The 18420-nt window shown below is 46.8% G+C and overlaps 1 protein-coding gene across 1 annotated transcript; it reads left to right on the top strand.

Annotated features, from left to right (window-relative positions):
* The first annotated feature begins 2644 nt into the window (after window positions 1-2644).
* LOC148115862 (uncharacterized) lies at window positions 2645-16129 on the top strand. Its single transcript, XM_087884224.1, has 3 exons — window positions 2645-2749; window positions 3880-4118; window positions 10584-16129. Exon 3 carries the CDS (start codon window positions 10665-10667, stop codon window positions 12984-12986), a length of 2322 nt encoding a protein of 773 aa, XP_087740350.1. The 5' UTR covers window positions 2645-2749; window positions 3880-4118; window positions 10584-10664; the 3' UTR covers window positions 12987-16129.
* The last annotated feature ends 2291 nt before the right edge of the window (window positions 16130-18420 follow it).

The raw sequence follows: 18420 nt of genomic DNA, 5'->3' as shown, positions 1-18420 counted from the left end.
GAGGACTATTTTCATGGCATGGACTGGCTGGATGTCAAAAACCTCAAGATGGCAGTCAAATTGTGCCTTAGTGTTTAGTCAAAATCTTGCTGTTTTTTTTATCTTTTTGTATGATGCCCTTTAAAATGGACAGAACATCAGTTGTGTACAAACAGCTGCCATCCCGATTCTTCGGGCTCCATCCTCCCTCGCTGGACACTTGACTTCCTGTGTTGCATTCGGAGGGGAACTTTTAAGAGAAATGTCCTGGGTTGGAATTTGGATGGATCCCTGCTCTTGAGGCCAGATCATTGGTCGCCACCTACATGTGCCTGACACACCCGTGATTAAATGAACCCCATCTTACTTAGGACACACATTGAGGTCACAAGAAGTGCGACTTTCAATTATGTCATCAATTTATTGCAAATTGAAAATAAGATACCAAGTTGCAATTCATGTGACCACAAATCAGGGGTAGGTTCTAAATTTTTTTACTACAGGTTCTGTGGGCGCAGCTTATTATGTGGGCGTGGCTTGATGGTCATGTGACAGTTATTTAGGATTTAGCAGAGGTAATGGTCTACCAGGCTTTTAACTGCAGAGCTGTACCAATCTACCCATTTAGTTTTGCAGGCACTGATCTACTCAAGTATTTTTGCAGGCACCGGTCTACCCATTTATTTTCTTTTAACACTGATCAGCTGTAGGGCGGTCCTTTGAAGCCCCAGGGCAAGAGCTTAAACAGTTTTTTTCCCTCTAGCCGTCAGCTGGGACTCAGGAGGCAGCAATAGATTGGGGGTGGGGCCAAATAAAAGGTAAGAATAATGCGGAGAGGGGGTGGGGTGGGGCACGGGGAGGGGGTGGGGTGGGGCACGGGGAGGGGGTGGGGTGGGGCACGGGGAGGGGTGGGGTGGGGCACGGTGGGGCAGAACCAGTTCGGTGATGTCATATTGTCACCGCTACCAGCTCTGGAGAACCGGGCCGAACCGGAAGGAACCCACCACTGCCCCAAATTCAGTTACTGTGAGGCTGTTGTGTGTGCAATTAAAGCTACTCTGTGCACAGTTGTGGATTTAACTATAAATCTATATTCCTTTAAGTATATTCTGACTCTTTATGGAGATATTTCATTATTGTTCATGAATAATAATGTTACATTAAATATTTTTCTTGCCTATTTCCATCAATCCAAACCCAATTTACCTATTTTTCATAAAAAATGTCACTTCAAATAGTATACATTTAATGGGATCTTTCTGTGGGATTCATGAATTGGCTACTTCAGGGGGGCTTCTGGCATCTCCCCAATCCCTCCAAGCACAGAGTGGGGGGCCCCTGTGAGCCCCTTGATCCGGACACCTGGTTCCCCAGAGGCGCCTGGTACCCGGATGCTCCTCAAGTCTGATGGAGGCTCTTTCTCTTTGTGGATTTAAGGCTCTCTGGGAAGAAGGTCCAGTCCTGGGATACACAGAAGGTCAACTGAAAATAGGAAAAAGGGGCCGTGCTGCCATTTCACGCTGCTAATTCCTCCACCCACCCACCCTCTTGTGCCTCTGTGAGCATTCAGCTCCTCCTGCCATCAAAGGGGGTTCCATTATTTGGGGCCCCTCCTGTGGGGGTCTCTGCCGTCTTCCCTTCTCAGCTCCAGTGGGAGAGGCTGAGTTTGGGTCGGTCCCCCCTTTGAGCCAAGAGCTCATCAGGCACAGCTGGAGGACAGAGGCAGCCATCATGGAGGTTCACTCCAGGCAGCCATCAACCTGCAACCCTTTGAAGTTATGACGGACACATCTCCAAATGGGACCTATGACCCAGACCCATAATAGGCAGACTCCATTAAGTCATGGATCAACTGGACTTATTCATTATGACATTTGCAACCGCTTTTCTTTTTATTTTCCTGGTTTTCAATAAGTCTTTGATTTTGTTCACCAGATGTGTCTTCGAGTTGTATCAAATTTTGGGTTTTTAAATCTCACATAAATGAAAAATGGAATCATTTCTATTGGACAGTGGCTTGGCAATATTTTCAGCCTTGTTTCCCAGTTGAATTGTGCTGCCTCTATGGGAAAAAGCATCAGATCTGGGCTGCTCCCCCAAAGTCTCTTCTTTCCTGTCTGGGGGCGCTTCTGGTGATTAGCAAAGGAATGAGAGAAGCCCCATCTCTGCTCAGAGATCCCCCCCCCAGTTTAAACCCTCAGGATGGAGGGTCTTCATGGAACCCCTGCACCAGGGACTATTAGAGATCAGTGTAAGATCTGATGGCAGCTGAATGAAAAGTTCCTGAGAGGAAAAAGAAATATTTATTATCCAGTTAGGAAGGAACCCCCCAAAAAGGAAAGAAACCCCCAAAAGGGAAGTGAAGGTTCCTGGCCCTTTCCACGGAGCTCCTCAAGAGAAAACCCTCCAAGGGGCTTCATCCAAGCTCTCCCAGGCACCCTGGAGCAGGAGGAGGGCAGCCCCGCTTCCACCGGGCAGGGGACACTCTTTCCATGGGCAGAGGAACCCTCGACCCCGACGCCCCTCGGAGGAACGGCGGAGGCTTCCTGGCTGGGGGGGGAGATTGGGGGGGAGGGAGGGGGAGGAGCAGAGGCTGCTGAGGGGCGGGGCTGCAAGGAGGGGGCGGAACTCCAGATGGGCGCAGAAGCCCCGCCCACGCCTCTCCCCTCCCCCTCGCTGGATCTCCGCTGCCCTCCGCGTGTTCCGCTTCGCCCGGCGAAGATCGGCGCTGGATCCCTCCGGAGAGGTTTCTGGATCCCGCTGGCGTCAGGTGGGGCTGCTCTCCCTCCGGCCTCCAGGCCGCCCCTCCTCCCAGGAGATCCTCTCCCCGCCAGGGGGAAGGGAGCTGCGGATCCCGCTCTTCGGCTTGCCGGGCTTTCCTCGGGGAGATCCGGCTCTGGCGTTGCCTGCAGGGAGCCGATCCCTCCCTTCCCTCCAGGGGGGCAAAGCGGGCTCCGTCCCCGAGGTTGATTACTGCCACCTCCTCGCCCGACCAAAGCTTCCCTGGGGGATCCGGGGGGATCCTAGACGGAGCTGTGGCGAAGTTGCTTTCAGAAAAGTCTCTCTCTAATCCCCGGGGTGGATCTGCCCCCTCCTCGCCCGACCAAAGCTTCCCTGGGGGATCCGGGGGGATCCTAGACGGAGGTGTGGCGAAGTTGCTTTCAGAAAAGTCTCTCTCTAATCCCCGGGGTGGATCTGCCCCCTCTTCGCCCGACAAAGGCTCTCCAGGGGGATCCGGATGGATCCGGGAAGAAGCTTTAGGGGAGGTTGTTTGCAGAAGGTCTCTGTGTGGTCCGCTTGAACTGGAAGCCTCTGAAGATCCGTTTCCCTCAAGCGCAGTTGGAAAACTGGAGTAAACGGAGCTTTAAAAGGTGTCTTGAGATATGCAATGTGGATTTAACACAGAGTGACCGGCCTGGTTGCAATGGGGAGTCCTGGATGTGGCATCGCCTCCACGGTGGATCTTTTAGAAAGCACAAACTCTAAGGAAGTTGTGAGGCTGGTCTTGTGAGCGGCTCCTAGAACAAACTGATGGCAAGGAGGTTGCCTTACGGTACATGATTTTAAAATGCCTGTCCAAAGTAGCACTGGGTCCCAGGAAGCCTGGAATTCTGATGGCCTTGCAGCCTCCAAAAAGAGCAGGAAACAGGATCCCTTTTCTGATCTCGCTTGTCTTCCTTTGAGTTTTCTAGTCACAACTATTTGTTGCTCCCTGTTGGACTTCATCCTGCTGGTTTCTTCCATTTTGGCCCATCAAGATCTTCTTGAATCTCAATTCTATCTCCTTTTATTTTGTATCCTCAGCAAACAATCCTATTTTTTCCTTCCCCGTCCAGGTCATTTATAGATTAAGCTCAGTGTTACTGTCGGCATCTGAGCCTTTTTCATTTCTCTTTGCAGGAGACCAGCGAGGATCTGGCCGTGAACTGCAGAGAGGAGAAAGGGGCCTTCTTGGATCAGAACACGCAACATTTTGGCCAGGACTCCATCCTAGAAAATTTGGGAATCTTGGCCCCGCTGGAGAAGCAGCTTCCTGCACAAAGGGCCAATCAGTTAAGGAGAAATCAAACCAAGTGAGGGTCATCCTTGGCCTTGACTCAGAGAGGTGGCCCAGAGACTTCTTGGCTGTAACTTTAAAGGTGAGTCAATGAAATTTGGTTTGGAAAATAAGCTTTTAAAAAAATCTTTATGTGACAATGCAATAGTTTAGTTTAGTTTAGTTTATTTATACTTCTCCTGAAGGACTAGATAAGATAAAACAATAAAACAGTAAAATTACGACTAAAATACTCAATTTAAAATCCCCAAAGAATTAAAGTTAAAAGCTCCCATCAGATCAGCAAATTTGTTGGAAAAGCCATGTCTTTAGGTCACCGCGGAAAGAGCGGAGGTCGGGGGCCATCCGGAGCCCAGTGGGTAAACCGTTCCAGAGGGTCGGTGCGCCCACAGAGAACGCCCTCATCCTGGGCGTCATCAGCCGACATTGTCTGGCCGATGGCACCCGGAGGAGGGCAGTCCTATGTGAGCGCACTGGGCGGTTGGAGGCAGGCAGAAGGTGATCCTGCAAGTACCCAGGGCCCATGCCATGAAATAAAATTGGGTTTTTCTGCCAAGGTGCAGAGTGAAGGCAAAATTTGTTTGATCTGTATTAGTTGTAAGAAGCCACTCTTGGTGGAGTTGGAGGTGGACCCTGAGCAGAAGGCCACGGAGTGGGGGAGTCGCATCGGCCGGGGGGGGGGGGAGGAGGCAGCCCTGAAGCCAAAAGAGGCTGCCTGGGGACTCAAGTGGAGGTGGGGCTGCCCTGCCCAGCCTTCATCTGGTTCTTTCAGGGGGAAATGTTCTCTCAGCCCAAACTGGGTCTTGTTTCAGCGATACATTCTTAGCTATTTATTTATTTATTTTATTTATTTATTTATTTATTTTATTTATTTAAATTTCTATACCACCCTACTCCCGAAGGACTCAGGGCGGTGAACAGCCAGAAGATAAAACACATAAATACAAAAATTTAAAATAGAATAAAAACGAATTAAATAATTTGGCTGAACAAATTTAAAATACCCCATAATTTAAAAATAGATTAAAATTTGCATTTAAAAAGGGGAGAAGATTTAGGCCAGGCCAGCTTGATGAAATAAAAAAGTCTTGAGCGCGCGACAGAATGTGCACAGATCCGGGATCCTCCGTATCTCCGGGGGGAGCTCATTCCAGATCGTAGGTGCCCCCACAGAGAAGGCTCTCCCCCTAGGGGCCGCAAGTCGACATTGTTTGGCCGACAGCACACGGAGGAGCCCCTCACTATAGGAGCATACTGGCTGGTGGGAGGCTATTGGTGGTAGCAGGTGGTCCCGTAGATAACCAGGTCCTAAGCCATGGAGCGCTTTAAAGGTGATAACCAGAACCTTGAAGCGCACTCGGAAGACCACCGGGAGCAAGTGCAGCTCGCGCAGGAGAGGTGTTACATGGGAACTCCACGTCGCTCCCATAACCACCCGCGCGGCCGCACTTTGCGCCAGTTGGAGCCTCCGAGTGCACCTCAAGGGGAGCCCCATGTAGAGAGCGTTACAATAGTCCAGACGAGAGGTGATGAGGGCATGAATGACTGTGTAGAGAGTCCCGATCTAGAAAGGGACGCAACTGGCGGATCAGGCGAACCTGATGAAAAATCCTCCCAGTCACGGCCGTCAAGTGCTCTTCTAACGACAGCCGTGAATCCAGGAGGACGCCCAAGTTGCGAGCCCTTTCCGTGGGGGCCAATGTTTCGCCCCCAATAGTCAGCGATGGCACCAGCTGATTATATCGGGACGTCGGAAACTACAGCCACTCAGTCTTGGATGGGTTGAGCCTGAGCTGTTTCTCCCCATCCAGATCCGTACGGCTTCCAGGCACCGGGACATCACTTCAAGGGCATTGTTGGGGTGGCCCGGGGTGGAGATGTACAGCTGGGTGTCGTCAGCATAATGGTACTTCACCCCGAAACCACGGATTATCTCGCCCAGCGGCTTTACATAAATGTTGAACAAAAGGGGCGAGAGGACCGATCCCTGTGGCACCCCACATATGAGGGGCCTTGGGGTCGACCTCTGCCCCCCTGTCAACATAGACTGCGACCGGTCAGAGAGAAAGGAGGAGAACCACCATAGTACGGTGCCTCCCACCCCCAACTCTTCCAACCGGTGCAGCATGATACCATGGTCGATGGTATCAAAAGCCGCTGAGAGATCTAACAGGACCAGGACAGAGGAGCAACCCCTGTCCCGAGCCCTCCAGAGATCATCAGCCAATGCGACCAATGCCGTTTCCGTGCTGTACCCAGGCCTGAAACCCGACTGGAACGGATCCAGATACGACGTTTCATCCAGGTACTGGGGAAGCTGTCGCGCAACCACACTCTCAACAACCTTCGCCACAAAGCGAAGGTTGGAGACTGGATGATAATTAGCCAATACTGCCGGGTCCAGGGAGGGCTTCTTGAGGAGAGGCCTCACCACCGCCTCCTTCAAGGTGGCAGGGAAGGCACCCTCACCCAATAAAACATTTATAGTCCTCTGGAGCCAGCCTAGCGTCACCTCCCAGGAAGCCAGCACTAACCAGGAGGGACACGGGTCCAACAAACACGTGGTCGCGTTCAATCTACCCAGAATCCTGTCCACGTCATCTGGGGTCACAGGATCAAACTCATCCCAGATAACATTCTCAAGACCTGCCTCCGTCACCCTGGCTGGACCTACCCAGTCGGAGTCCAGACCTTCCCGAATCTGAGTGATTTTGTCATGCAGATACTAAACAAAAATCCTCGGCTCTTCCCTTTAAGGGGTCCTCCCGTGCTTCCTGGTGGAGCAGGGAGTGGGTCACCCTAAACAGGGCGGCCGGGCGATTATCTGATGACGCAATAAGAGCAGCAAATTAGTACATTTTGCTGCTTTTATCGCCACTAGGTAATTCCTAATATGAGATCTTACCAGTGTCCGGTCCGATTCAGAAAGACTAGCCCTCCAACTACTCTCTCGGCGTCTTTTCCGGCGCTTCATCTCCCTGAGCTCCTCGGTGAACCAAGGAGCCAGGTGAGATCAGCGCCGGGTCAGAGGCCGCAAAGGCACGACTCGATCCAGAGCTCCAGCGGCCGCCCTGTCCCAGGCAGCCACTAGGTCTCCAGTCGAGGCGTGAGCCAGATCCTCGGGGATTGGCCCAAGATCCATCTGGAACTTATCAGGTTCCATCAGGCGCCTGGGGCGGTACCATCTTATCGGTTCTGCCTCCCTGCGGCGGGTTACCGCGGTTCGAAAGTCAAGGCGAAAGAGAGAGTGATCATGACCATGACAAGGGCTCGATGACTATGTCCCCTATCTCGAGATCAGTCAACCACTGTCCAGAGACAAAAAACAAGTCCAGTGTGTTTCCCCCCATGTGCGTAGGGCCATGAATTAGCTGGGTCAGGTCCATGGCCGTCATGGAAGCCATGAACTCCCGAGCCACCTCAGACGCCTCACCCACGTACGGCAGGTTGAAATCCCCCATGACCATAAGTCTGGGGGTTTCAACCGCCACCGCGGCGATAACGTTGAGTAGCTCAGGCAGGGCTGCAGCCACGTGGCAGGGAGCCAGGTACGTGATCAACAGACCCATCTGAACCCCATGGCCCCACTTCACAAGGAGGGACTCAAAACCGGCCGTCTGAGGAACAGTGGTCTCCCTCGGCCTAAGGCCTTCTCTAAGAATAACCGCTACTCCCCCTCCCCTCCGCTGTGGCCTCGGCTGATGGAATGCGTGGAAACCTGGTGGGCACCTTTCTACCAGAGGAACCCCTCTCTCCGGGCCCAACCAGGTCTCCGTAATACCTGCCAGGTCCGCTCCCCCCTCCTGAACAAGTTCACAAATGAGGGGGGCTTTATTTACTACAGACCTGGCATTGCACAACATCAGTCGAAGGCCTGGGCCCTGAGGGTCTGTGCAACCTGGAAAACGAGTGGAGCTTTGGGGGCCGGAGCGCCCTACTGCTCAAAGACAGCGGGTGCGTGCTCCCTTAACATAATATGGCCCCCTGCTCCCGCCATATCTACCCCTCCCACTCACAGTACCGATGGTGAAAACACAGTCTGGACAAGCTCGACCCCCCCCCATTACCCCCGGATCCCCCCCACCCCCCATCACGCGTCATGGCCAGGCCCGACCCTCCCCTGCCAGCCACTCTTGCCTCCCCTCTTGGGCCCCTTAGGGCCCCAATAGGAAACAGTTGTTGGAGCCACCACGAAAAAGGATTGGCAAAACAGCTGGCTCTTCCCTCCAGCCTTCGTCCAAAGCCCTGCACCAGGAGGCTGAAGCAGACCCCAAGTTGGAATTTCTGCCCCCCTCCAACCCGCACAAAAAGACCCCAAAGGGGAGAGACTCTCTGCAGAAACACAAACGTTCAGTGCACATACCCAGCCCAGGGGCCATAGTTCGAGGACCCCTGATTTAGTGCAATATAAAAAAATGCAAAAAGTTTTAATGCGGCCACGAAAATTTTCTCACGGACCACCAGTGGTCCACAGATCACCAGTTGGTGACCGCTGTACTAAACTGTAACCCCAAGTGCATTATGGGACAAGGCCTAAACAGGAACAATCTGCATACATTATGGCATGACGCAAAGAGGGGGCTGAGGGGTTTTTTAAAATTGTCTTTGTTTAACCTTTTAAGGGGTCTGGGGAGGGGGGAGGGGGGTTGGATGGGAACTAGGGTTGTGGGTTTGGGGGATAACCCACCAAGGGGAGGGTTGGGCCTGGCCATGATGCGCGGTGGGGGGTGGGGGGGATCCGGGGGTAATGGGGGGGGTCGAGCTTGTCCAGACTGTGTTTTCACCATCGGTACTGTGAGTGGGAGGGGTAGATATGGCGGGAGCAGGGGGCCATATTATGTTAAGGGAGCACGCACCCGCTGTCTTCGAGCACTAGGGCGCTCCGGCCCCCAAAGTGAGTGACATAGAGTTGGACATCGAGTTGGCCACGCCCATCCAATCACATGATCACCTAGCCCACCCAGCCGGTCATTAGGCAGATTATATTAGTGGTCTGTGGAATTTAAAATTATGAATTTAGTGCTCCCTGAGATCCGAAACGTTGGGGACCCCTGGTTTAGTAAGCTGAAGCGCTTAGGCCTTCTCCTAAAGTTTACATTTTAATTGAAATTCTCTGGATCCTTTATTGGGGATCCTTTATTTGGGGCTTTTCCTTCTGAAGGTATTCAATGAGGCCTCCCCCCCCTTCAGAAACCCTAGGAATAAATATACTCCAGGATTAAGCCATGTCGCAGCTCAGATTGTTGGTTTTCTTTTTCTTTCTTCTGTTGCTTTCAGGGCCAGTTGAGATAACAAACAGGATCATTCATTTCAATTTTGGGAAGCTCTGTGTAGCTTTATTTGCTCTGATCAGCAGTGATGCTTTTCGGGGTGCTCATCATTTTTATTACCTTGATACTGTTACGTTTACACTTCTATTCCTTTCTCCATTTTTACTCTCATAAGACCCCTGGGCCCCTCGGCGAGATGGGTGGCAAATAAATTTAAAGTGCAAATAAATAAAGAGCACGAAGGAGGGTTGCACTGTCTTCCCAAAGGAAGAGACTGAGCTGTGAAACGGATCCATGCAGGGAGAGGAGACGTGTCACGAGGAAGCCAGGATCAACTAGCCATGATGGGATGGAGCTCATAAGTGGAATAAGCAGAAAAAGCAAGAAAACGGGAAAAGAAAAAGGGTTGCTTACACTAACCTCAGCTTCCTTTCCTCCTCTTTGGCTTCTGTGATGCCTTAATCTTTTGGGTTCCCTGTAGGTAGTCCTCGACGTATGACTACAAGTTGAATTGGAATCTCAATCGTTTAGCAAAGTGGTCATTATGTGAGGTATCGCATGATGTCTTTGCTCAATTACTGTAACGATTGAGCCAAGTAATGTTGGCTGACGGCCCCTAGAGAGCGAGCCTTCTCTGTAGGCGCACCTACCCTCTGGAATCAGCTCCCCTTGGAGCTCCGGGTGGCCCCCGATCTTTGCTCCTTCCGCCGTGACCTTAAAACATGGTTGTTTCGCCAGGCTGGCCTGGACTGAAGGGGTTTTAATGGGAATTTTAGATTCTTTTATCATTTAAATTTTAATCTGGACTTGTTGTTGCTTTATTGCTGTGAGCCGCCCTGAGTCCTTGTGGAGAAAGGGCGACATATAAGTCCGATAGATAGATAGATAGATAGATAGATAGATAGATAGATAGATAGATAGATAGATAGATAGATAGATAGATAGATAGATAGATAGATAAATAAATAAGGCACCATCTTGGCATTTCTGCCCCATTGCAGAGCCCAGATGGGGCGACTGAGGCTTCTGGGGGCAGCTGCAGCTTTGCACCCCACTGCAGCTCTCCTAATTCAGGCGTGGCCTGTGCTGGACTTCCAGGGTGTCCACCACCCCCTTCAGGCACCCCTCCATTTCTTCCCTGCGTCTTCCTTCACTTAACAACCCCCCCAAAATCACTTAATGACCACAACAACATGTGTTTTCCTTCTAGAGATTTTGTGACACTCTACATTTCTGGAAAGGAAATAATGTTCTCTGCTTCTTTTGCCTTCCAACAGCGGATAAAACTAGATCTACCTTGCAAGTCAACTATCAACAAATATTAGAAAATCAGCCCAAGGCAGCTTCCGCCAAAAAGGATGGAGCCTGGGAAACTTTTGGATGCCCCGTCAGACACAAGCAGCACTCCACAAAAGGACAAAAAAACCCATGAATGCTTAGAGTGTGGGAAATCCTTTACTCTCCAGTCCCACCTTTTCACCCACAGGAAAGTCCATGTGGGAAGCAGATGCAGTGAAGGTTTGGAGGGCGAGAAATCCTTCTCTGGAAAAGACACCAAAGATCTCAGAAGCCCCCCAACAGTAAAAACCTATAAATGTGAGAAATGTGACTTACGCTTTGGTCTAAAGTCAAGCCTTCGTACACATCGGAAAATCCACACTGGAGAGAAACCTTATCAATGTCTGGAATGTGGGAAATTTTTCCGTGCAAAAGCCACTCTCGGGGACCACATGAGAATCCACACAGGAGAGAAACCTTACAACTGTTGGGAATGTGGGAAGAGCTTTTCTCAGAAGTCAAGTTTTAGGCGCCATGGGAAGAGCCATGCAGGAATCAAACCTTACAAATGCTTTGAGTGTGGAAAATGTTTCACTGAGAGCTCATCATTTCAGAGACATGAGAAAACACACACAGGGGAGAAAAACGAAAAGTGCCCAGAATGTGGGAAATGTTTTGCTGACAAGTCAACCCTAACTGAACATCAGAGACTTCACACCAGAGAGAGACCCTATGAATGCCCAGAATGCGAGAAACGATTTGTGAGTTCTTCTCAACTTCGGAGTCACCAGAAGAGGCACAAAGAGGAGAAACCCTGCAAATGTGGGGAGTGTGGGAAATCATTTGCTCGCCGGTCCCTCCTTTTGACCCACAGGAAGGTCCATGTGGGAAGTGGATCCAGAAAAGGTTTAGAGGGTAAGAAATCCTTCTCTGGAAAACACACCAAAGATCTCAGAAGGCCCCCGACAGTAAAAACCTATAAATGTGAGGAATGTGACTTACGCTTTGGTCTAAAGTCAGGACTTCTTTCACATCAGAAAATCCACACTGGAGAGAAACCTTATCGATGTCTGGAATGTGGGAAGTTTTTCGGTGAAAAAACCACTCTCAGAAACCACGAGAGAATTCACACAGGGGAGAAACCTTACAAGTGTTGGGAATGTGGGAAGAGCTTTTGCCAGAACTCAAGTCTTTGGGTCCATAAGCAGGTTCATGCAGGAATAAAATCTTACAAATGCTTTGAGTGTGGAAAATGTTTCATCCAGAGTTCATCTCTTCGGAGTCATGAGAAAACACACAGAGGTGAGAAAAACGAAAAGTGCCTCGAATGTGGGAAATGTTTTTCCACAAAATCAACCCTGGAGCGACATCAAAAAATTCATACTGGAGAAAGACCCTATGAATGCCCAGAATGTGAGAAGCGATTTATGTATTCTTATGAACTTCAGAGACACCAGGAATGGCATAAAGGAGAGTTGCCCTATAAATGTGGGGAGTGTGGGAAAAGTTTTTTTTTCCCAGGAGTGCTTCAAATTCATCAGAGAATCCACACAGGTGAGAAACCCTACAAATGTGGGGAGTGTGGGAAATGCTTTTCCCAAAAACAACACCTTGGAAGACATCAAAGGCTCCACACAGGAGAGAAGCCATTCAGATGCGTTGAATGTGGAAAATGTTTCACTCAAAAGGGAGACCTTTGGACACATCATAAAACACACACAGGGGAGAAGCCATATGAATGCAACGACTGTGGAAGATTTTATCGTACCTCATCAGCCCTTAGAAGTCATGTGAAAATTCACACAGGGGAAAAAAACTACAAATGTTTAGACTGTGGGAGAGCATTTGCTGACCCATCTTCCCTTAGAAGTCACAGCCGAATTCATACAGGAGAGAAACCCCACAAATGCTCAGAGTGTGATAAATGTTTTTCTCGGAAAGATAATCTTGTGATACATCAGCGAACCCACACTGGAGAAAACCCATATAAATGTCTGGAGTGTGGAAAATGTTTTTCTCGGAAAGATACTCTTGTGATACATCAGCGAATCCACACTGGAGAAAACCCATATAAATGTCTGGAGTGTGGGAAATGTTTTTCTCGGAAAGATAATCTTGTGATACATCAGCAAATCCACACTGGAGAAACCCCATATAAATGTCTGGAGTGTGGAAAATGTTTTTCTCGGAAAGATACTCTTGTGATACATCAGCGAATCCACACTGGAGAAAACCCATATAAATGTCTGGAGTGTGATAAATGTTTTTCTCGGAAAGATACTCTTGTGATACATCAGCGAATCCACACTAGAGAAAACCCATATAAATGTCTGGAGTGTGGGAAATGTTTTGCCCATCGTTCAAAACTTCAAATGCACACCCGAAATCACACAAGAGAATAGCTTCACAAGTGTGCAGAGTGCGAGAAACCTTTTCATAGTAAATCAAAGCTAAAAAAGCACCAGAAAGTCCATAGCAGAGATAAATCTCTTCAGGTGTGAAAAATGTTGGAAACCGGGCTTCCGGTCTGGCTTCCGTCGCCGCCAGATGGTCCTCTGAGACCGCCAGCCCCGTTGCCTGTAAAGATCCGCCTTTACATCTGAAAGGCGGCTCGAAAAACTCCATTTCCTGAAGGAAATGTGAGACAGAGCAGGCGAGGGCAGGTAGAGCTCTCTGCGAAGTCCCCAGAATTCTTTTTTTTACTCTTGGGGACGAGCAGGTTGTGGCTCCCTATTTCCGCTCGCCGCTGCTCCGGACTTCGGGAGAACTCTGCCTTTTTGCAGAGCCAGGCGCTGGGACCGGACCAATCAACGAAATTAACAGATCATCTGAATAAGCAGGATGAAATTCGAATCGGGGATTCTAAACTGCAAGTATTCTAACCCCAAGACTGATTTTAAAGTTAAAGAAGAGTGAAAGGAGGAAAAAGGAGAGTTTAAAATGGCGACTGGCTGAGGCTTGAGAAAAGCTGAAAGTGAAAGTCCTTCCGTTTGAATAGCTTATAACGTTACAAAGTTACAAAGTATCTAGCAAAAGTGCTGGTTAGAAGTGAGAGAAAAAATTCTTATTTCATGTTTCTTCCTTCTTAGAGACTTGTGATTGATATTGTTTGGAGAGAAGTCTTTTTCTTTAAAAGGAAAAAGGAAAAAAAAATCTTTTGTGTGGCAGGATGGCGCTAAAACTGACAAAGCCAGATAACCAAGCCATGGGGGGGGGGCTCTCCCATTTATAAATCGCATAAACAAGTTGAGAGTTTGCAGATGCAGAAGAATGGCTTCATAGACCTAAAGAAATTTTTACCGGAGGAGATGGCAAGACATGATAAGACTGTGAATCTGAATCTTGAAAATTTTAGACAGGAAATTAAAGAGTTGATTCAACAAAAGTATGATATTCTGAAGCAACATATGAAAAGTTTTATAGAAATAATTCTGAAGATGGATGAAATTATAAATTCAAAAATAGACACTAAGGAAGTTGATGATAAGATTTATAATTTGGATAATAAAATACAAAGAATTGAAAATGATTTAATAAGGATTCAAGAAAAAAGCTCAGAAGTAGAGTTTAAAAAAATAAAGGAAGCTGACTATAAGACTTACAATGTAGATAATATAAAACAAAGGATTGAAAATGAAACCACAATAATGCAATTCAGACTCATGGAATTTGCGGTTAGAATTAGGGGAACACAGGAAGATAAAAGACAAGATTTGAGAAAGATGTCTGCTGAAGTTCTGGCTGGGATTTTAAAGGTTAGCCCTGAAGATGTATCCTGCAAGATTGATAAGGCCTACAGAGTTAATTCTTGGGTGGCAAAGCAAAGGCAGTTGCCTAGAGATGTGGTGATTTACTTTACTGATAAAGAAATAAGAAATGATATTGTGCAAAAGTCTTTCAACTCCACTCTTGAAATGCATGGAAGGAAGATCTGGATATTTAAAGAACTACCGCCTAAGATGTTAAAAGGTAGAAAGGATTTTGGATTTTTGGTGACTGAACTAAAGAAACAAAACATCCCATTCAGGTGGGATGTCCCAGTTGGTATAATATTGAGATATCAAGGAGAACGATATCAATTAAATACAGCTGAAAAAGCGGAAGAATTTTACTATAAGGTTTTTAAAATGGGTTTAACATCTCCACGTATAATACACGAGGGGAATAAAGAAAAGCAAAATCAACAAGAGATTGAAATTCAGGCTAAACAGATGGAGGTGGAGGTAACGGAAAAACAACAAGTTACAGAGGCTTTTGTGGATGAGCCGCTTCTGGATTCTCCTTCGGAGGCTATAGTTGGATTACCTATAAATACAAGAGAGGCGGCTTTGGATTCTAATGTGATGACTTATCAAGCTACAGACCAGCATGGAAACCAAACAGTTGATATACAACTCATAGAAAGGAAACCAGGATGGAGATCTAAGCCACAAAAAGTTAAGAAAAGAAGAAGCAGGTCCTACAAAAATAAAAACTTTTGGACCAAACAACAGTGTAATGCCAGTTACTCAAGAGACGATTGAATATTTAGAAATTTAGTTGAGGCAAAGTATTGGTTTATATTATCCTGAGGAGAGTGACAGATCTCTGTAGTGCTGCACTCTTGGGATGTGAAGATGGCCATAAATTGAGTGGATTGGAATTTTCTATTTTGGATTCTTTGACAAATGGATTACGTTTATGCTGAGCTATAAGGCAAGAGAACTATGGGATTGGGGCATGCAGAAGATCTGGCTGTTACCCCAACACGGTGGTTGGAATTAATAATCTAGATGGAAGACATTATAGACGACACTATATGGAATATAAATATAAAGTCACTCGGGTGGTTTTTTTTATATATGAAAATATTTACTATTGATGGGGGCAGATGGTAATTGAAGATACCGAACATACTGTTGGAATTAGGATGTGATGTTACCCTAACATGGGTAATGGAATTAACAATCCAGATGTGAGACATTACAGAAGATATCATATGGATTACAAACTTAAAGTCAATTGAGGATTTTATATATATATGTAAATAAATTTTTTTTTTAGTGGAATGGGCAGAAGAATAAAAGATATTGAAAATATTATGTATGTAGACCTGTAGGAAAGTGGGTGGAGATAGGTTGGTTTACTGATTGTTTAGTTTAGGAGAAGGGATGTTATGTTATATCAATATACGTAAAAGATTCGAATTAAGAGATATATGTATGGGGGAGGAGGAAATGGATAGATTATGAGTTGAAATTGCTAAATTAGGATTTATTATATAGTTTTACAGCTGAAAGTTGCTTTGAATGTTGCTTTGAAATGTATAGTATAAGTGGGATATAATGATATTGTTAGAAGGATAGATTATGAGTTGAATAGATGAAATTGCTAAATTAGAATTTATTATATAATTTTACAGTTGATTGTTGTTTTTGAAATGTATAGTATAAGGGGGATATAATAATATTGTTAGAAAGAAAGGGTTAGTATATGGGGGGTGGTACAAAAGGATGGTAAAGTATTATATAATCTGTTATTAATTTGGGTTTTATTTTGGAGAAGCCACAGGGGGAGGGGAGGGGGAGGGGGTTAGGGTGGAGTGGGGGGGAAAGGGGGAAAAACTTGTATTTGAAAAACTTTTTCAATTAAAAAAAAAACGTTGGAAACCGTTCTTTAAAAAAACATTCAGATGTTAACATTTACCAGGAACTTCACACAGTGACAGAAGGGAAATCGTGCAAATATTTGATGTGGGGAAAATATTTTTCCTACTGAAGCAGCCTTAAATACCATCAGAGAGGACACAGTGAGGGAAAAGGGCACAAGTGTTGGGAGTATGAGGATATTTTGCTCACAAAGCCACATTAGTAACTTATACGCAGAGTAGATACAATGTTTTGCAGAGAACAGGAAGTCCTCGGCTTAGGACCATCACTTGGAATGGCTTTCCGGTCATACGTTGCTACAGTCGTAAGTGAAGGCACCCAGGTATTTTTGTTAATTCTTACTAGACTTTGTTGATCAATAAGGAGAACTCTGAAGATTTAGAGAGGAGAAAATGGGGTGAGGGTGGAATGAAGATGCATCTGCTGGTTTATTTAGGGATAAAATGTTGATGTTGAATATGTGGCTGAGGAAGAAAAGAGAAAGTTTTCTTTTTCTTACTATCTTTTTGGGAAAGATTATTTTTCACACTGTCTTTTTCATGTTTTCATACAAACTTATATTGTTCCTTTGTTGGATCTGCGAATACAATCCTTAATAAAATTATTGTTCAAAACAATCAAGAGGACTATTTTTATGGTATGGACTGGCAGGGTGTCAAAAACCTCAAGATGGCAGTCAAATTGTGCCATAATCAAAATCCTGCTGTTTTTTTAAAGCTCTGTGTGTGATGCCCTTTAAAACAGAAAGAACACCAATTGTGTACAAACAGCTGCCATCCCGATTCTTCAGGCTCCATCCTCCCTCGCTGGACAGTTTTGGCTTCCTGTGTTGCATTCGGAGGGGAACTTTAAGAGAAATCTCCTGGGTTGGAATTTGGATGGATCCCTGCTCTTGAGGGCAGATCATTGGTCGCCACCTACATGTGCCTGACACACCCGTGATTAAATGAACCCCATCTTACTTAGGACACACATTGAGGTCACAAGAAGTGCGACTTTCAATTATGTCATCAATTTATTGCAAATTGAAAATTGATACCCAGTTGCCTTTCATGTGACCCCAAATTCAGTTACTGTGAGGCTGTTGTGTGTGCAATTAAAGCTACTGTGTGGACAGTTGTGGATTTAACTATAAATTTACATTTCTTTAAGTATATTCTGACTCTTTACGGAGATATTTCATTAGTAGTCATAAATAATAATGTTACATTAAATATTTTTCTTGCCTATTTCCATCAATCCAAACCCAATTTACCTATTTTTCATAAAAAATATCACTTCAAATAGTATACATTTAATGGGATCTTTCTGTGGGATTCATGAATTGGCTACTTCAGGGGGGCTTCTGGCATCTCCCCAGTCCCTCCAAGCACAGAGTGGGAGCCCCCTGTGAGCCCCTTGATCCGGACACCTGGTTCCCCAGAGGCGCCTGGTACCCGGATGCTCCTCAAGTCTGATGGAGGCTCTTTCTCTTTATGGATTTAAGGCTCTCTGGGAAGAAGGTCCAGTCCTGGGATACACAGAAGGTCAACTGAAAATAGGAAAAAGGGGCCGTGCTGCCATTTCACGCTGCTAATTCCTCCACCCACCCACCCTCTTGTGCCTCTGGGAGCATTCAGCTCCTCCTGCCATCAAAGGGGGTTCCATTATTTGGGGCCCCTCCTGTGGGGGTCTCTGCCGTCTTCCCTTCTCAGCTCCAGTGGGAGAGGCTGAGTTTGGGTCGGTCCCCCCTTTGAGCCAAGAGCTCATCAGGCACAGCTGGAGGGCAGAGGCAGCCATCATGGAGGTTCACTCCAGGCAGCCATCAACCTGCCCCCATTTGAAGTTATGACGGACACATCTCCAAATGGGACCCATGACCCAGACCCATAACGGGCAGACTCCATTAAGTCATGGATCAACTGGACTTATTCATTATGACATTTGCAACCGCTTTTCTTTTTCTTTTCATGTTTTTCAATAAATCTTTGATTTTGTTCACCAGATGTGTCTTTGAGTTGTATCAAATTTTGGGTTTTTAAATCTCACATAAGTGAAAAATGAAAAATGGAATCATTTCTATTGGACAGTGGCTTGGCAATATTTTCAGCCTTGTTTCCCAGTTGTATTGTGCTGCCTCTATGGGAAAAAGATCTGATCTGGGCTGCTCCCCCAAAGTCTCTTCTTTCCTGTCTGGGGGGTTTCTGGT

The sequence above is a fragment of the Pantherophis guttatus genome, chromosome 2, assembly GCF_059756535.1.
Source record: "Pantherophis guttatus breed Tessera chromosome 2, ASM5975653v1, whole genome shotgun sequence".
Classification (NCBI taxonomy): domain Eukaryota; kingdom Metazoa; phylum Chordata; class Lepidosauria; order Squamata; family Colubridae; genus Pantherophis; species Pantherophis guttatus.
This window is presented reverse-complemented; position numbering and strand designations above follow the sequence as displayed.